Here is a 19,563-nt window from a genome sequence, read left to right as displayed (position 1 = left end):
AACCAACCCAAATGTCCATCAATGATAGACTGGATTGAGAAAATGTGGCACATATACACCATGCAATACTATGCAGCCATAAAAAAGGATGAGTTCATATCCTTTGCAGGGACATGGATGAAGCTGGAAACCATCATTCTGACTAAACTATTACAAGGACAGAAAACCAAACACTGAATGTTCTCACTCATAGGCGGGAACTGAATGATGAGAACACCTGGACACAGGGTGGGGAACATCACACACCAGGGCCTGTGGTGGAGTGGGGAGCAGGCAGAGGCATAGCATTAAGAGAAATACCTAACGTAAATGACAAGTTAATGGGTGCAGCAAATCAACATGGTACGTATGTATACCTATGTAACAAACCTGCATGTTGTGCACATTTACCCTAGAACTTAAAAGTATTTTTTAAAAAGTCAAAAAAAAAAGGCTAAAATATATAGTAGTCTAGTGACTGAAGAATACAAAGGATTACTTCCCAGATTTTGAATGATGTACTTCAGACTCCTGCAGCATCATACTGCCATTAATTCACATTAGCACGACATTACTGATCTGCATCCGGTCTGTAGCCTGCTATAATCCCAGAGTTTTGTATTTTGTATTAATACATTATAACTATCTAATCTATTCCAAATGTCATGTTCGAGACAATGTCTCCTTGCATCTACTTTCTACTTTGAATTTCCCATGGCTTGTAACTGTACCATTTCTCCATTATGTTATCATTTTCATTTTTTTCTTCTGCAGTATCTAAAAATTTGATTATTACGGTCTCATATTATTTGTCACGAGTAAATTTTTCACTTCGTTATCAAAAGCATCACAGACATGATAAAGCAAAATAAGATTCAATTTCTGATACTTGTCTAAAATAAGCTCTAAATGAGACAGATAAGGAATGACTATTTTAGTGGCAGTATGCCTTCTGATGTCCAGTGGTTGATCTCAGGTCATCCAGTACGAGCCTGCAACTACACATATTGGAGTTTTCCCAATGTTTCTGCCAAAGGTCTGCTAACAGCAGAGGAGTAAGAGGTTCTCTATAAACCTCAATAAAACAAGACAAACGGATCTGACATCAACATAAACAAGTAACAAAAACAGTAGCCCAAAGCACAATAAATCAATTATCATGTATAATCAATTAATATTTAAGTATTAGCAGCTAGAAAACTAGTACCAAGGGAAAAAAAGTGGACACACTTTCTAAAAGATATCTTACATCAGCAGTTCCACAAGTCTCCTACATACTCCCGCATCGATGACTGCTTGAATTTTATCATTGGGTCCATCTGATAGATATGAGAGGGCCCAGCAGGCATCAGCCAGTACATCAGTGTCACTGACAAACAGCAACCAGGAAAGCACATTCAGACATGGAGAAACCTGTAAAAGGAAAATGATGATTATGAAATTTAATAGCCTAAAGCCAGAAGTGAGGTGAGATACTCAAGAAGGCAACCAGGCATATACTTGGTGACTTCTAGGGTGATTTGCTCTTCTAAAGATGAAGCAGCAAGTACCTAAGTGGCATTTCCGTCTTTGGCAATGTTGTCAGTGATCTTGCACTAATCTGTAGTCAAAGCCCAAGGAAAATAATTTCAGAGAGCAAAGTTTTATATACATCAATTCTTGGAGTGAGATTCCCTGTCAAAACACATTCTTTGTGGACTAAATAGGTAAAGGAACTTTCACAAATGCGAAAGCTATAAAATTCTGTATTTCAGATACTTTGTTATAGACCAAAAATGCTAAGGTTTTAAGATGAATTCAGTGAAATATGATTCCAAATTAAAAACAACTACAAAAAAACCCGTTTAATATCCAGAATCTGCAAGAAATTCAAATCTAACAAAAACAATCCCATCAAGAAATTCAAATCTAACAATAACAATCCCATCAAAAAGTGGGCTAAGGACACAAACAGCCAATTCTCAAAAGAAGATATACAAACAGCCAATAAACATATTAAAAAATGCAGCCAGGCACGGTGGCTCATGCCTGTAATCCCAGCACTCTGGGAGGCTGAGGTGGGTGGATCACCTGAGGTCAGGAGTTCAAGACCAACCTGGCCAAGATGGTGAAACCCCGTCTCTACTAAAAATACAAAAATTAGCTGGACGTGGTGGTGCGCCTGTAATCCCAGCTATTCGGGAAGCTGAGGCAGGAGAATCACTTGAACCCAGGAGGTGGAGGTTGCAGTGTGCCAAGACCGTACCAGTGCACTATAAGCCTGGGCAATAAGAGCAAAACTGTCTCAAAAAAACAAAAAACAAACAAACAAGAAAAATAGACGTTGGCATGAATGTGGTGAAAAGGGAACACTTTTACACTGTTGCTGGAAGTGTAAACCAGTAAAACCACTATGGAAAACAGTGTGGAGATTCCTTAAAGAACTAAAAGTATATCTACCATTTGATGCCCAATCCTATTCCTGGGTATCTACCCAGAGGAAAAGAAGTCATTATACGAAAAAGATACTTGTACACACAGGTTTAGAGCAGCACAATTCACAATTGCAAATGCACAGAACCAGCCCAAATGCCCATCAATCAACAAGTAGATAAAGAAAATGTGATATATATACCATAGACTACTACTCAGCCATAAAAAGGAACGAAACAATGGCATTTGCAGCAACCTGGATCGAACTGGAGACCATTATTCTAAGTAAAGTAACTCAGGACTGGAAAACCAAACATCAGATGTTCTCATTCATTAAGTGGGAGCTAAGCTATGAGGACACAAAAGCGTAAGAATGATACAATGGACTTTGGGGACTCAGGGAGAAAGGACTGGAGGTGGGTGAGAAATGAAAGACTACACACTGGATACAGTATATACTGCCTGGGTGATGGGTGCACCAAAATATCAGAAATCACCACTCAACAAGTAACTCATGTACCTAAACACCACCTGTTCCCCAAAAACCTGTTGAAAAAAAAAAAAGAATCTCATGGACTCCCAGAGAACTCACAGATCACATTTTGAGAACCATTGTTTTAAGAGAACTGAAAGGATAGTCTCTTAATACAGTATACTAATTGTATGCAGCCTAATTTCAATAAGCTTTACAAATTCTTCCTTCATGCTATGCTTTATATGCAGTCCCTTCGTAAATGTGCACCTTCAAGTTATGCTTTAAATTTGCTTTTTAAATAATAAAGAGAACCAACAAAAACAACACTGTTTGTCTGAAAACAGATAAAATTCTAACATTTTAAATTTTAACAAAAATTATCTTTCTGTTCACCTTACTATTGGTTGCTATATTCTTTTAATTGTATTTTTCTGCCAATGTCCCAAAAGCATAGTCCTTACCTTTGCAAATTCTGGAGGTGGACTTTTCCCTCTACAGAGATTAGACAAAGCCCATACTGCATTCCGGGTCATGGTCAGGCGGTTTTGCTTTGAAAATAACCTACAAGCACGATGGTACAATGGTAAACTATATAACAGACAGTGATTATCTGATGACATAAATACTAAATAATACTTTTGATAAAGAGATGTCTTCAGACAGCTTTTCTCCAAAACATTAAAACTTCATTAATTCTGATGCAAGTAATTCAGAATTTTGGCACGGAAAAAGATAGGGTGCTGGAGGAAATGATCTATACAAGAAAATATCTGGAATAAAAAATAACACTAGAAAATCCAAAATGATTTCCAAAGATGTAATGCTTTCTGAGGAATCTCTTACATTTTTATTCTCAAAAAGGAAGAAGGAAGAAGAAACTTACTGCAAAAGAGGGGGAAGGATATTGCAGTCTAAGACATAGTCCCTGCACATGGTACTATCTCCAGCAATGTTGCCAAGAGCCCAGACTGCCTGTGAAAGAATCATTCATTAATAAAGGCTACATAGTTTAATTCCCTCATAATTCTTTCAGATGCCAGTATACCACAATAACACGTTCATCGGCGAGTCAAATGAAATAGTTGTAGGATTGGGGGGGGGAAGATAAGTAATATCCAAGAGTATACAATAAACAGAGGTTTTCAGTTTATTAAAGGAAAGAACTAATTCTTTTTTGTTTGTTTTTGTTTTTTGAGGCAGAGTCTCACTCTGTCACCCCGTCTGGAGTGCAACACAGTGAAACCCCATCTCTACTAAAAATACAAAATTAGTCAGGTGTGGTGGTAGGCGCCTGTAATCCCAGCTACTCGAGAGGCTGAGGCATGAGAATTGCTTGAACCTGAGAGACAGAGTTGCAGTGAGCCGAGATTGAGCCAATGCACTCCAGCCTGGGTGACAGAGATTGTAAGACAGAAAGAAAGACAGACAGAAAGACAGACAGAAAGAAAGAAAGAGAGAGAGAGAGAGAGAGAGAGAGAGAGAGAAAGAAAGAAAGAAAGAAAAGCAAAGTAAAGCAAGAAAGCAAGAAAAAGAGAAAGAGAATTTTCTTGCTTACATAAGAAAACAGTGAACAAAAAGAAGTTTGTTTTCTGTACCCTTCTGCACAAAAGTAGCAAAGACTAGCCACTTTCTTTTTTTTGAGATAGGTCTCGCTCTGTTACCGAGGCTGGAGTATGGTGGTGTGATCTCGGCTCACTGCAGCCTCCACCTCCTGGAGCTCAAGTGAACCCTCCCACCTCAGCCTATCAAACAGCTGGGACAACAGGCGTGTGCCACCATGGCCACCTACTTTATTTTCTGTAGAGATGGGGTTTCACCATGGTGCCCTGGCTGGTCTCGAGCTCCTGGGCTCAAGCAATCTGCCCACCTCAGCCTCCCAAGTGCTGGAATTACAGGCATGAGCCACAGCAACTGGTCTACTTTCAACACTTGAAATTTCTACAAGAAAAAACCTCTATCAGTAACTGCTTACATGGTCTAAAAAAATACATATACATGGCTTAAAGAATGTCAGGTTTGGAAGGGGAAGATTATTTTGTGTCTAAGAGAAATTCCGCCTACAGTCACTAAGACATTTTCTATTTGATTAAGACTAAATTTCTAGAACACTCCTTTGTGACAATCCATAGATTACCAAAGCCAACTGGCAAAACTCAGCCCCTTATTATGACTGAAGGGAAATACTGTGTCTTTTTTTTTTTTTTTTTTTTTGAGACGGAGTCTTGCTCTCGTTGCCCAAACTGCAGTGCAATGACGTGATCTCGGCTCACTGCAACCTCCGCCTCTTGGGTTCAAGTAATTCTCCTGCCTCAGCCTCCCAAGTAGCTGGGATTACAGACACACACCACCATGCCCAGCTAATTTTTGTATTTTTAGTAGAGACAGGATTTCACCATGTTGACTAGGCTGGTCTCGAACTCCTTGTGATCCACCCACCTCGGCCTCCCAAAATGTTGGGATTACAGGCATGAGTGACGTGCCCAGCCGAAAAATTTCTTTCAGCTGCTTCCTTTTGTTTCATTTTTACCTGTTCCTGGACATCTTCAAACTCTGAGCTGAGCAACTCTATGAAGATAGGCACAGCTCCTGCCTGAATCACAATCCGGGTCTGAAGAGAATTTCCTGAAGCAATATTTGTCAGTACCCAAGCTGATTCAAACTATAAAGATAGAAATAATTTTCATTATCATTTTAGAATGTAAAAGCTTATTTACTTATAACAGTAACATTTTCTGTACATGAAAAAAAGATTCTGAGATCATTATTTGCACGTAACCTATCAGTTGAGTACTTTATTAATTTTAAAAGAACATCCAGAAGAGACACCTCAACCTAGAAGAATATTCAGGGTGTCTAAAATTTCAGTTCAAGAAAGAGTAAACATGACGCCATAAAAAGAATGAGGGAGTGTTACATATGCTGATATAGGATGATCTCCCAAGATATACATGAAAACAAAATGCAAACAGTATACATTAATATGGCATTATACCATATTTTCTAAAAGCATTAAAAAGGAATACATGCATTAATTTACTTATTGCACAGATTATCTCTAGAAGGAGTTATAGGAAACTAAATACTTGTTGCCTGCATGGAAAGGTCCTGGTAACTAGGGAACAAGGATGAAAAAGACATTTTTCACTGGAAAGCTTTATGTGCCTTTTAACCTGTACCATGTATGTTATCTAATAAAAAAAAAAAAAAAAAAGATTTACAAACTTCTGTAGAATGGGCAAAGTAAAATGGGGAGAGAATGTTAGTGTGAAACATAAAATATAGGCACAGTGAAAAAGGCAAAAGGTATCAAATGTTAGGTAGGTGAAAGGAGTTAACAGCACATAATGAAAAGAAATGACAACTTCAAAGCATAAGAGCTTCCAATAAATAAGAGAGCTCCAAACCAAAATACAGAGACAGGACTTTTTGGGCATTCTTAATAGGGAGAGAAAAATGAAGGTAAACTGACTAAAGGTTGATATATAGCATTATAGCACTGATAAACAGAAGATGTAAAGGAAATTATGGCCAACAAAAAATAGAGCATACTACACTAAAATATATCTTTAACACTAACTTGACTCTTTAGCCTAATATTGAGAAATCCAATAATGTACTCTATTTAGTTAAGAATTCTTAATTACATTTCAGATTGTTTCTTCCTCCATTCTCTCTTCTATTTAATAAAGCACATACACAGAAAAAAAGAAAAATTCCATGGTATGTCCTTTAAATCAGAGACAATAACAAGTCATCATCAAATGACCTGTGATTCTTCTAAGCTTCCAGATTAACTAAAAGGTAGCTGTCAGGTAGAAAACTAAATTCATTAATCTTTGGGAATAGAGGAAGACAGAGGAAATGGGCAATCTGATCAAATCACATTCAAAGCTATGCTAATGATACAAAATTCATAGCAGAAGACACATAACCAATGGATGTTCCAAAGAAAACTATAAAAGTGACACACATGAGTGAGGTAAGGGGGTTTAGCAGCAGCAGGGAGGCCCAGAGTAGGAGCACTTCAGTTAAGGAGCCCGTATCTGGTCCCTTTTTGTTATAACAAAAATTCTGGAGACTTGCACATTAAACCCCAGGTACCATGAAATAAAAATTCTTCCCATATTTATCCCTGTGATTAAATTACTAATGAAAACAACACTCCGACCCTTTCAGTACATCTGAATTAAAACTTGACATTTGTACCGTACTTTATATCTTCTTTTTCTGAGACGGAGTCTCGCTCTTGTTGCCCAGGCTCCAGTGCAATGGCACATTCTCAGCTCACTGCAACCTCCGCCTCCCAAGTAGCTGGGATTACAGGCATGTAACATCACGCCCGGCTAATTTTTGTATTTTTAGTAGAGACGAGGTTTCATCATGTAGGTCAGGCTGGTCTTGAACTCCTGACCTCAAGTCATCCTCCCATCTAGGCCTCCCAAAGTGCTAGGATTACAGGTGTGATCCCGGCCACTTTATATTTTCAAAGTACTATTCACATACTCGCAGAGGATCCCTACGATAACCCAGAGATGTAAGGTATCTGGCTTTTCTTGTGTACAAATGAGGAAACTATCCAAAAAAATCCAACAATTTGACTAATGATTCGAGTAATGTTACACAGTCCAAGACAAGGACTGTTACAGTTTCTTTTGCTTACTAGGAAAATTAATTTGTAAACCAGAGTCATATGATGTAAGTATAAAAGCAAACTGTCCCACCACAAGGCAGGCTCAAAGTTCAATAAACAGTCATCAGATACTGCAAACATCAAGTCAAATAAAAGGAAACTGTAAGGAAAAGTAATCTGGAAAAAAAATAAGACCAGAATACATACCATCTGTATAAAAGAAAAAGATTACAGTGAGATTTGGATGCAAAGAAATTATAATTATAACCTGGGTACATAGGGATATAGTACAGAGTTATTGGTGAGAAAAAATTACTTAGAATACTAATTGGTGCCAGCATTCAAACTGCTATTTTGAGTTTAGCACCAAAGATCTCAGGGGAAATGAGGGAGAATTCCAGAAGCTACACAAGTTAATAAAATACAAAAGCAAAACAATTCAAGTGACAATGACTAAGAAAATGAAAAATAAGTGAATAACAGCCTGAATACAGATGGTAAAAAGAGAGAGAAATTATTACATCTTAGCAAAAGAATAACATGCCAGTTATGCTCATCACTAAGTAGTATACAATGATGATAACCTCTGAATGCAATTCAGGAATGAAAATCAAGAACATCTTTGCTATTACTGGGGATAGAAGTAAATGGGTAACTCTAACAAGAGGACCACTGAAAATACAACCATATTCATGCATTAAAAAGGCAATAAAAACACACAGGGTGCTGATTACTTTGCTGTTTTCACTTTGTGAAAGCTAATCAAGCTGTATTTGTGAAATTTTCTACACCCATCTACACATGTGTGATATATATGTATGTTTATGCATGTATCCATATATGTATGAGAGGGGGGGAGTAAAAAACAGAATTTCCCTGAGTATAGGTCTGTCTCTATTAATGTTAGAAGAAGTAACTGTTAAACGTATTTAAGTATACGTTTTTAAAAATTAGATGTACTTTAAACTACATAACTTCCCTTTCATCATAGTCTATACTTTAAAGCTGTACTCCACTGAGATTTGCCATCTATTTTTGTTTTTTTTTTTCCTAAATGTTTCAGCCTTGGGTACTAGATTAGAATTTAACAAGAAATAGTTGTGAAATGGGAAAGCCTAGAATTGATGGCAAATACATATGCATAAAGTGATGATAGAAACAGCCATAGAAATTAATTAAAGTAAGCAACCCTACTACGAGGAAATCATTAACCTGGAAAAAAAAAAAATCTAAGAAATGGTATTGCTGAAGTAACAAATGGTGGCCAAATAAAATTTTCACTTCTTTTATTGTTTTAAACTATTATATTCTTAATATCCAAGAATGGCACCATACAAGGAAACAAGCTATCATGCAGCTGTAACTACTTATAAACTGTAATTCCACTCATTATTTTTCACTGTCCTGAACTCACTAAATAAGGCTACAACTGAAATCTGCACACTGAAGGTTTGATGCTTTCTCTCTTCCCTTTCTTAGTCTCTACCTTCTGGCGCTCAGTTCCTTAAATAAGGAAAATGAGAATCCAAAGCTGAAGTACTTCTGACCTCCTATCAAGTTTCCCACTCCAGGTTGAGGTACGCCTGGTTCCCTTTCTCCATTTGGATCAGGACTCTGTTGCTGGCCACTTTGCCGGTTCCACTCTGGTTCCTAGCAAATGCCAGGCTCACCTGGAGAGCAAGTGAAAAGAAAGGCTCACATCAGAAAAATAAACCCAGATTGCAAACTCTGCAGAGAACACTGCCTGAGTCATCTGAGCAACTTTCCAGGAAAGGCAGAGAGATCAATGAAGATGGGAAAAGACACAGGAGGATGAAGGCTTACTGCAGTTTATCACATTAAGCTTTTAGAGGGGACAAGAAAGGCAGAAAAAGGGAAACTAAGCCAACGTAATTCAAATTTACAATTTTTCAAGGATTATCTGTCTAATATTTGGAAACAGAAGGCAATATATTTATTTCTAGCTATTTTTATAAGCTTCTATAAGAAAGTTTAGGAATGCCACATCTCAGCATTGCAAAGGACAGTACAAAGATACTGGGCCTGGACTCAAAGAACCAACAGAATAGGCTCACAGACCATGCCATAAACCAGACCAGTCTCATGACAAGGGCTCAAGTCTATCTGAGACCTAGATGTCACGGAGCTTGAGAATGCTCTTAGCTAAAAGGCATTGTTTGCTTCCAAAATCCTAGATTCCACCCATGTTCACCTTCAGTACCTGGGCAGCAATGCTCAAAGCAGGCACTTTTATCTCCCTGGTTTGAGGTACCTTACTGACTTGGGAAGCCAGAAAGAACATAAAAAGACCCTTCACTAGGATTCACAGTTCTTTATTTATGGAATGAAGAAATTAAGTTTGTTCACAAGATTTATTAGTGAGCTGAGCCATCAAATTTCCTCTTGGCACCACACAGTATGACTCTCCTTCTGGAAGAGAAATGACAAAAGCCCTATTCCAAAGCTGCACTATTCAACTTTTAGTAAGCAGGTAAAAGTATCAGGGATAGCTTACTCTGTGTGCTCTCCAAGAACACAGAGGAAGGAGTAACCTCCAAGCTTCCCAGAGCATGTCTAATTATTTGAAAACATGGTAGAGCAACAAGTCTCCTGGCTTTAAGGTCTCTCTCAATATACTTGCCCTTCTTGCTTCTAGGTGGTCAAAGGTCCCCACTAGTCACAGTGGAGAAAGAACACCATGGTGTCCTTAAATGTGCACATAAAAAAGCTAGAGATGGCCCTTAGATAACAAACAGGTTGGTTATTTCTCAGTCTTAGGACAGCTAAGACTATCCTCATAAAATCATGAGGTTATCACTTCCAGAGGAATCATTCTGCAATATTTCAGCCTAATTATTAGTTTGCACAAGGGTGGAATCTGGGGGTTTACGTAGAAGCAAATTAGAGATTTCTGAAGGCTTTCATCTTCAGATGTGTTAAAATACAAGTTCCACAATTACAGAGTAATGAATTAAAAAAAGATGTAGAATGTCTTAGCCAGAAGAGGGCACTGTCTGAGAATATACTTGTACTTTTTAAGGAGTACAAGGGAATGCAGAGATGTGGAAAGATCCATTTCTCCGACTTTTTTCATTTTAGATCTGAAAGGTTATATACCATCTATGTTTAATGCATAAAAGAACTAGACTTCCACAACCACCTAATAAAAACTGCCAGATCAAGGAGTAAATTCAGTATCTCTCATCTACTCTCATTCCCAGAGACAGGATAGAAACACTTTTTTCAGCACGAACAAAATAACTTTCCCTACCTCCCTCTTCCTACAAAGCATTTCAAATGATAAACTGCAGTAAGGTTCCTCATTTGGTCCCTCTGGTTCTTGGCAGGTTGCTTAGGGGATCAGGCTCTGTTCTCTGCAGTGTTGTTTGTCTGGATTTCCTTTTTTCCTGAGAAAAGTCTCTCTCTTCCCTTGCTCTCAGGGTGAACGTGATTATTTTTCAGGTGTCTGATGATCCTGGCCTTAGATGGGGACCAGAATTACAATCCAGGAGGCAGCTAGCAAAACAGAACCTTAATTCAAATGAGCATGGGAACTGGTAAATGTCAAACTGGAGAAGAAAAACTGATGGGACATTGAAGTACTCTACCTTTTCTGGATTTCTTGTTTTTCCTCTGGAAGGAACTCATCACCGCAACAAAGAGTGTAAAACAAAGAGAAAGAAAGGATAGGAGGAAAGAAGAGAAAACATCAAGGCAAATCATCAAGTTGTAGGAATAATCTATAATGGTGTGGACAGTAAGGAACCTGGGGACAAGAGCTATCATTTACAAAAATGCCCCAGTGTCTACATGGTTCCAGCCTGAGTAAAGAACAGCACCCAAGGGATGGGGGATATCTCTATGATTAACTAGTTTTTGGCCAATATTTTCTTAGAAAGATAATCCCATTTTGTGATCAACTTGGCATCTAACCAATTTTTGTAGTTACATAGTCTCAAGGTCTAAGCCTTTGAGATTAGATCCTACAGGTGAGAATTTAGGGATCACATATATTTGTTACTAATAAAGGCACTGACTCAGTTGGTTACTCCAGGGAAGTTTACTAAAAAATCATCAGTTTACTAAAAACCCAACTTTATCCGGGCAGGGGGGAAATAGTATTTTAGAATTTCTAGATAACTTCCAGGATGACAGTCAGCTGACTGTTGGTTTCTTTTCTTATGAAAATTACTGAATTCCTGGCTGGGCACAGTGGCTCACGCCTATAACCCCAGCACTTTGGGAGGCCAAGCAGGTGGATCACTTGAGGTCAGGAGTTCGAGATCAGCCTGGCCAACATGGCAAAATCCCGGCTCTACTAATAATACAAAAATCAGTCGGACGTGGTGGCGGCCGCCTATAATCCCAGCTTCATGGGAGGCTGAGGCAGGAGAATCACTTGAATCTGGGAGATGGAATTTGCAGTGAGCTGAGATCTTGCCACTGCACTCCAGCACCGGCGACAGAGCAAGACTCTGTCTCAAGAAAAAGAAGAAGAAAAAAAAAACCAAAATTCTGAATCGAGATTACAAAATTTCCTCTTGGAATCTCTCATATAGTAGAGTACTGAAAGCCTAAACTGACACAGCAATAAGGACACAGATTCCTGACAAGGTTATCTCCTTACTGGCTTTTTGTGGGGTGGAGGAAGAATTAATTAGGAACAGATTTGGGAATTAATGAGACTCTGATCTAGCCCATGTTACACCATCCTGAGAAAGTTACCAAGTATCATTTAAAACTCCCTCAAAACAAAGTTTATGTAGCCCACACTTAAGTTCCTAGCTGTAATGGCTCCTCTGCTGTAAACATTTCCCGATTAGAGAAGTATTATCCACAATCAAAAAACATTTTAAATGATTAAAAATGACAAGAATTATAAAGAGTGTAACGAAGGCCTACATGTTAACAAAGCTATAAAAGCAGCTTGCAATGCAGTTGTCAGGAATATCATTATAAACAAACTTAATTCTTCATACAGATAAAAATTAGTAACAAATTTGTGTACAAAATAAAAATTTTCAAAGGGAATTAAGTTATGAGGCAATAAACAAAAATTATTCGCACCTGCAGTGTACAATTCTCTTTTCGTTTGAGGAACTCCACAAACCTTGCCACTACTCCTGGTGTGCTGATAACTTCATCAATAGGAGGGTTAGGTTCTGTTTCCCCATAAAATAAAAGAAAAAAAAAAGTCCTTTGATTTCAATGCAAGAACTTGACACTCAAAACTCCTTAACATCCCTCCCTCCATTTACCATCTCTCATGTTCAAAATCTATCCAAAACAAATGAAATGTCAAACTGGGTTTATCACTTTGAGGACAGGGTAGTCTGAAAGGTTTCACAATGAAGACAAGTCTCAATATAGGAAAAAAGGATGGGAAGAATTCTTAAAAATTAAAATTACTGCATCCACTTTTTAGAAAACCTAGAAACCAGGGGGCAAAAAAACCCTCAAAAGACCATTGTTACTGTTCTGGTATACTTCCTTCTAGCCTGTTTCCTATACATGGGTTTTAAGTCTAACTGCTCTTGTCTGTTGTAAATCGTCTTAAGGAATTGCATTACAAGATTCTCAGTAGGCCTGTAGAATTTAATTGTGTACCTGTAGGAGCTAGCAAGAATTTACGAAGACTGACTTGCCAACTTAATCTCACTTTCATTCATGATAATACAGTATCCTATAAATGATGTCACTCAATCAAAACTTGTAAGGCAAATAGGAAGGAAATGTCATAGACAATCAGATTAATAACTTCAGTCAGAGACTGACAAAGTTACTGATAATATGCATGTGGCAATGCCAGAAAACCGGCAATTAGATCACAATACTACTAGGGAGACTCTTACCCAAGTCAATGGCCTTACTGAAAGAGATGACTAACGGTTCAATGTTAATTTGGAGAGGACTCTAATGACATGCCATTTACCTGGTTCAACATTTCTATTAACCACTCAGGTAAACACAAAAAACAAATTTGATGATTACAATAAACTAGTTAATATGCTGAGTTACAGAAATAACACAGAAAAAGAACAACAATAAGTCAGAATAGGCAACAACAACAAAAAAAAAAACAGAAATAAAGCAAAGTTCAGCATCTAAATTGTTTAAAACACAATTTTAAAAAATCTACATGACTTTACAAACAAAACCTACAACAGTTCAAAAAGAAAAGCACTAGGGAGTTTAGTTTGTTGAAAATTCAACAAAATATTACTATGCCACGACTATCAAAATAACTAGCTACCTTGGACTACATTATCAAAATAGACACTCTTAGGGCAAAGAAGGTAACCTCTCACCATACCCTAAATAAATAACAACATATCTGAAATACTGGATTCTAGTTACCACATTTTTAAGAGGGATGGTGGCAAACTAGAATACATGCAGGAAGGTAGTAGAATGGTGAAAGCCCTTAAAAAAAAAAAAAGCACATTACAGAAGAAAACCATTAGGCTTAGCATGTTGAAAGAGATAAGACTTTTTTTAAAGGGGTGAGGAAGTATACATTTCCTTCAAATATTTTTAATAAGCAGTCTGCAAAAGACAATTTTTTTTCGTCTATAGTGGTAGCTTTTTATTCCACTTAACCTCAAGGGATATATTAAATTTTTTTTAATCACCAATGACTCTAAACAACCATAACTTTATATTGGAGGGTTTAAGTATTTACTACCAACATTATAATCTGATTCAGAATTCTTTTTACTTGCCCAGGTTGATAACAAATATCAGATTCCATTCTACACTAATTATACCAAAAAAAGTAACTACTGGCTGGGTGCAGTGGCTTATGCCTGTAATCCCAGCATTTTGGGAGGCAGAAGCAGACGGATCACGATGTCAGGAGATCGAGATCATCCTGGCCAACATGGTGAAAACCTATCTCTACTAAAAATACAAAAAAAAAAAAAAACAAAAATTAGCTGGGCGTGGTGGCATGTAACTGTAATCCCAGCTACTCAGGAGGTTGAGGCAAAAGAATTGCTTGAACCAGGGAGTTGGAGATTGCAGTGAGCTGAGATTGTGCCCAGCCTGTGCTCCAGCCTGGTGACAGAGCCGTCTTAAAAAAAAAAAAAAAAAAAAGGTAATCACCCTGCCCACCAGTAAATCCATTCTTAACTTTCAGTGGTAAATTGCTGACATTAAAATCAACAATCATAGCCCTTTCAAGTAATATTTTTAAAGTTACTCTATAAAAAAAAGTTACTCTCTCAATTTGAATTAACATGAGATACTGACTACTATTCTCTATAAGGTCTTTTATAAAATAACCCAAAAATGAAAATAATTTTGCTTTCTGATCCTGGTAAGATCCCACAAATACACAGGAAACTTAAAATTTAGGCATGGTTCACAATTACATGTATGTCTACGCTTTTATCCTTTTATTGATAAATATACTCCAAAACAAATTATCTGTGGTATGAAAAACAGATTATGGGAAAGTAATTTTGTAGAGAGATGAAAAAATATACTCAACATATTCATAGCTCACCTTTTGAAAGCAGTTTCCTGAATTTCTGTGTTGCTGAAAGCTGTTGCTCTGGGCTTTTGGAAAATATCATTTCAATCATGTCAGAGGTGATGACACCACCCTGGGATCACAAACAAAAAGAACATATAATACATTATCAACCTTAATTCAAAGGAAACAAAGGTAACAGATATCATGGCCAAGTCATTAAGTTAACCATACTTCCCCAGAAGTTACACAAAGGTAGGACAATCTTTACATCTAGAAATGTGTAAGATGATTAATAATATAATGAAGCCAAATTCTCTATCATTAAAAAGCTCACAGTAGAAAGTAATCTTACTAGTAAATAAGACAAGGAGCTTATTGCTCTTCCCCTTCTTGTTCATCACATAGTTGGCTCTTCTTTATCAAAATTAAATGTTAAGTTTTAAAAGATGGCTTTTCAAGACCTCCAAGCCTAAAGTAGCCACTCTATCTCTATCACATCACCCTATTTCAATTGTATGCCCAGCCCTTATTACACTCCCAGATATTTTTCTGTGTTCCTCCAGTATACTGTAACCTCCTTGTAAGCCCAAGACTCTGTCTGTCTTACCACTCTATCACACTGAGGGCTGGTGTACTGCAAATGCTCTGCAATATTTATTGAATGAGTATATAGAGTGGTCCTGTATAAATCTAGCCACTGCCAAATTCAACAGCTGACTCTTAAACTTATTTAAAATTTATTTCTTGTTATATTAAAACTTTCCAGTTTCCCACTACCTCCTTGCTTTATTAGAATGTTTCCATTTCCCACCATAACTCATCCCCAGTATTAGCAGTTAATTTTCTTCTCAGGGTTATTTGTCACAAAGAAACAAAGTTCTTATTTCATGAAGGGTAACAGTCAACAAGATGAATTGTAAAGAAAGCTGCACTAAGCTGCAAATGCTGGATGACTGGTAAGCAATATCTAAAAATCCTCATAGGGGAATATATGAAGCATTCTACTCAAGAATCAGAAAAGTATTTTCAAAATTGCAAGACTCATTCCTAAAGGTTTCTATATGATTTGTTATGAATATGTTTGCATAAACACATTCATATATATATATACACATTAAGCAAATATCTTTATCTTCCCTCTCTTATCCTCTTATAGCAAGCTGTACTGACTTTACATCACACTATTTAAGTACTGTTAACTTTACATTATAATATTTAAGTCACAGGCTATCAAGGACAGGAGTGAACATCACCCAAAGATTTTGCATCCTCTTCTGCAGAGTAACTACAGATGTGCCTCAACTTACAATGAATGGGGTTATGCCCCACTAAATACATCATAAGTTGAAAACATCGTAAGTAAAAAATACACTTAATACACCCAACCTACCAAACTTCATTGCCTAGCCCACCTTAAACATGCTCAGAACATGTACATTAGCCTAAGCTGAACAAATGATCTAACACAAAGTCTATTTTATAATAAAGTGCTGACTATCTCATGTAATTTACTTAACACTCTACTGAAAATAAGAAACAGAGTGACTGTATGGGTATTCCAAATATGGTTTCTACTGATTGCATATGGCTTTCACACCACTGTAAAGTTGAAAAATCCTGACTTGAACCCTCGTAAGTCAAGAACCATCTATGTATTTTCAGTTGCACAAAAGAAAGTTGTAATCTGGCTGGATGTGCTGGTTCACGCCTGTATTCCCAGCACTTTGGGAGGTCAAAGCGGGTGGATCATGAGGTCAGGAGTTCGAGACCAACCTGGCCAATATGGTGAAACCCCATCTCTACTAAAAACACAAAAAATTAGCTGGGGGTGGTGGCGCACACCTGTAGTCCCAGCTACTCAGCAGGCTGAGGCGGGAGAATCACTTGAATCCGGGAGGCAGAGGTTGCGGTGAGCCGACATCATACCACCGCACTTCAGCCTGGGTGACAGAGCAAGATTCCCGTTTCAAAAAAAAAAAAAAAATGTTGTAATCTTAGATAAGGTACAGCTTTGCTGTTACCTTTATTTGAGACAAAGTATATGGTGTAAGGAGATGTGTATGGATACCAACTGGCAAGGGGTAGACTATGATGGTTAATTTTATGTGTCAACTTGACTGGATTATGATATCCTGGTATCCAGTTATCTAATCAAACACCAGTCCAGATGTTGCAGTGAGAGTTAATTTTTAGATGTGATTAAAATTTAAACCAGTATGCTTGACGTAGACGGCCCCATAATGCAAGTTGGCCTCATCCAATCAGTTGAAACCCTAAAGAGCAAAGACTAGGTTTTCTGAAGAAAAAGGGATTCAACAACATCAACCCTTAACCTGAATTTATACTGGGCCAGTGTGCCCTACAGATTTCACACTTGCCAGCTCCCAAAGACATGAGCTACTTTCTTAAACTAAATTTTTTTCTCTCATTAGTTCTGTTTCTCTGGAGAACCCTGACTAATACAATCCATAAAACACTTTATATTCACTTAACAGTTCCTCTTTTAAAAAACTGGAAAGACTAGCTTTCTGAAGGGCCTAGAAACTTTCATTACAAAATGATGGCATTGGCTATGTCTGTATGAATTACAAAGGAAATACTACTACTACCCCCCCCAACTCTCAAAGAAAGTTGGTTCATGTAAACTGGCGATCTATGAAATGAAATAAAAACAAAAACGACAAAATACCATGAATAGTATGCCACCATTTACCAAAAAAAAGGTGAGGGAGAAGAGAACATTTTAATATACAAAAGTTCTCAGAAAGAATAAATAAAAATTAAATCTAGATAGGTCTAATCCATACAAATAAAGCATGACTTTTATCTCTTCATGTTAACTTCAAAAAAGTAACAAAATGGTTCACAACAGAAAAATCCAACAGTTCTGATGTGGAATCAAGTTTTTAAATCATACAAACAGGTCAATTTTGTAAATGAATTAAAAAATCATTATTTTCTTTAAAGTATCTCTTATGGCTGGGTGTGACGGCTCAAGTCTGTAATTCTAGCACTTTGGGGGGCCAAGGCAAAAGGATCACTTGAGGCCAAGAGTTCACCTGGGCAACACAGTGAGATCCCGTCTCCACAAAAATTTTTAAAATTTGCCAGTCATGGTGGCACATGCCTGCAGTCTCAGCTATTTGGGAGGCTAAGGCAGGAGGATCACTTAAGCCCAGGAGTTCAAGATTGCAGTGACCTATGATTGCACCACTGCACTCCAACCTGGGCAACACAGCAAGACTCTGTCTCTTCAAAAATAAATAAATAAATAAGGTATCTATTATTATTCAACTTTTAAAGAACAATTTTATCTTATAATTAGCTTTATAAGTTTTTATAGCAGAATTAATCCTTACAGTTTAACTGCACTTTATCCAAAATATGAACCATGGAATTAAGCATATTCTTTTTAAAAATGAAATGCCAAGTACTTTTTGTAGCCATCTAACCTTTTTTTAAAACTCAAAAGGAAATCTACATCTCATATCTTCATCACAAAAACACCAAAAAGAGTTCATTATCTTACTGGTGCCATCTCCATGTTATTGATCTGGGCCTCATGAAAGCCTCCATCTGACATAACTTCTTCTTCTGTTTCTTCTTCTGCTGTAGCAACATTTCTCCGCTTGAATAACTGAAATATAAAAGATTGGTAGTAAACGTAAATTCTAACACAAGGGAGTTCAACATTCAAATACTAGGCACCCCATTCAAAGTGGAGTCTTTGAAAATAATTTTTAAAATTCTAAAGTCATCGGCTTTTACTGATGAGTAACCATTTCAGATTTCTCCACAGTCTTATAATCAAATACAATTAACTATCACAATGTGTTATAAACAACACTTGATAAGGTAAAACTTACTAAGAGAGGGCTGATACTACATGACATGAAAAAAAAGGTTGGAAAAAGGAGCTGGGTCATGCTTGGACATTTTCCTCATCCCTTTATGTAAAGTATACATCAGGACAGTCCTAACAACGTACCAGGGAAAATGAAAATAAAAACGATGTTCAAATGACTTAATACTTCCCTCTTAATCTCCAAAGACGGTGGACTGAGGCTTCTGACCTTCCCAACCTATCCAGCAACCAGTGGCAACAAATGATGACTGCTTAAGCACTACCTTTAAAGCAGCCCCGTTAATTTGTATAGGCAAAGGAGACTAGTTCTCTCCAAAGTCAGCCAACTAGGGTGATTACCATTATATTCTTATGAGTCCTGGGCAGCACATTTATTCATCAAGCCATGATGGAGTAACAGTAACTTACCCTCTCTCACCCTAAACAACTGAAAACAGACAAAATACATAAAATAATGTTTCAGCCATTGGACAACAAGAAGCACAGAGCAGTGATCTCTCAGAAAGCAACACCCAAGATAAGCCCCATTACTGCCTGAGATTACTACGCAGACAGTTCCAGGCTGCACTGCAGGGAAGGTAAACTCAAACAGAGTTTAGATGCTCCTTGAATTTGAGGAAATTAACAGTTCAGAGCTGAGAAGGCCAAGAGACCTAAAGTTCGCAAGGCAGAGTACAACATAGAAAGAACACCCAAGATCTACAGGAAGTTCCCTCTGAGATTTA

General features: G+C 37.4%; 1 protein-coding gene across 1 annotated transcript in view; it reads right to left on the bottom strand.

Moving 5' to 3' along the window:
* The window catches only part of LOC105470281 (karyopherin subunit alpha 1), a 90,204-nt gene that overhangs the window by 24,587 nt on the left and 46,054 nt on the right, over window positions 1-19,563 (bottom strand). The window contains exons 3-9 of the mRNA XM_011722098.3: window positions 18,503-18,610; window positions 15,004-15,103; window positions 12,564-12,658; window positions 5,394-5,525; window positions 3,750-3,838; window positions 3,328-3,427; window positions 1,229-1,392 (exon numbers count right to left, since the gene is read on the bottom strand). Coding sequence (XP_011720400.1) covers window positions 1,229-1,392; window positions 3,328-3,427; window positions 3,750-3,838; window positions 5,394-5,525; window positions 12,564-12,658; window positions 15,004-15,103; window positions 18,503-18,610 — 788 coding nt within the window. The remainder of the gene's footprint in view (window positions 1-1,228; window positions 1,393-3,327; window positions 3,428-3,749; window positions 3,839-5,393; window positions 5,526-12,563; window positions 12,659-15,003; window positions 15,104-18,502; window positions 18,611-19,563) is intronic.

This window comes from Macaca nemestrina, chromosome 2, assembly GCF_043159975.1.
Source record: "Macaca nemestrina isolate mMacNem1 chromosome 2, mMacNem.hap1, whole genome shotgun sequence".
Classification (NCBI taxonomy): domain Eukaryota; kingdom Metazoa; phylum Chordata; class Mammalia; order Primates; family Cercopithecidae; genus Macaca; species Macaca nemestrina.
The sequence above is the reverse complement of the archived record's forward strand: the minus strand, read 5'-3'. Positions and strand labels throughout refer to the sequence as shown.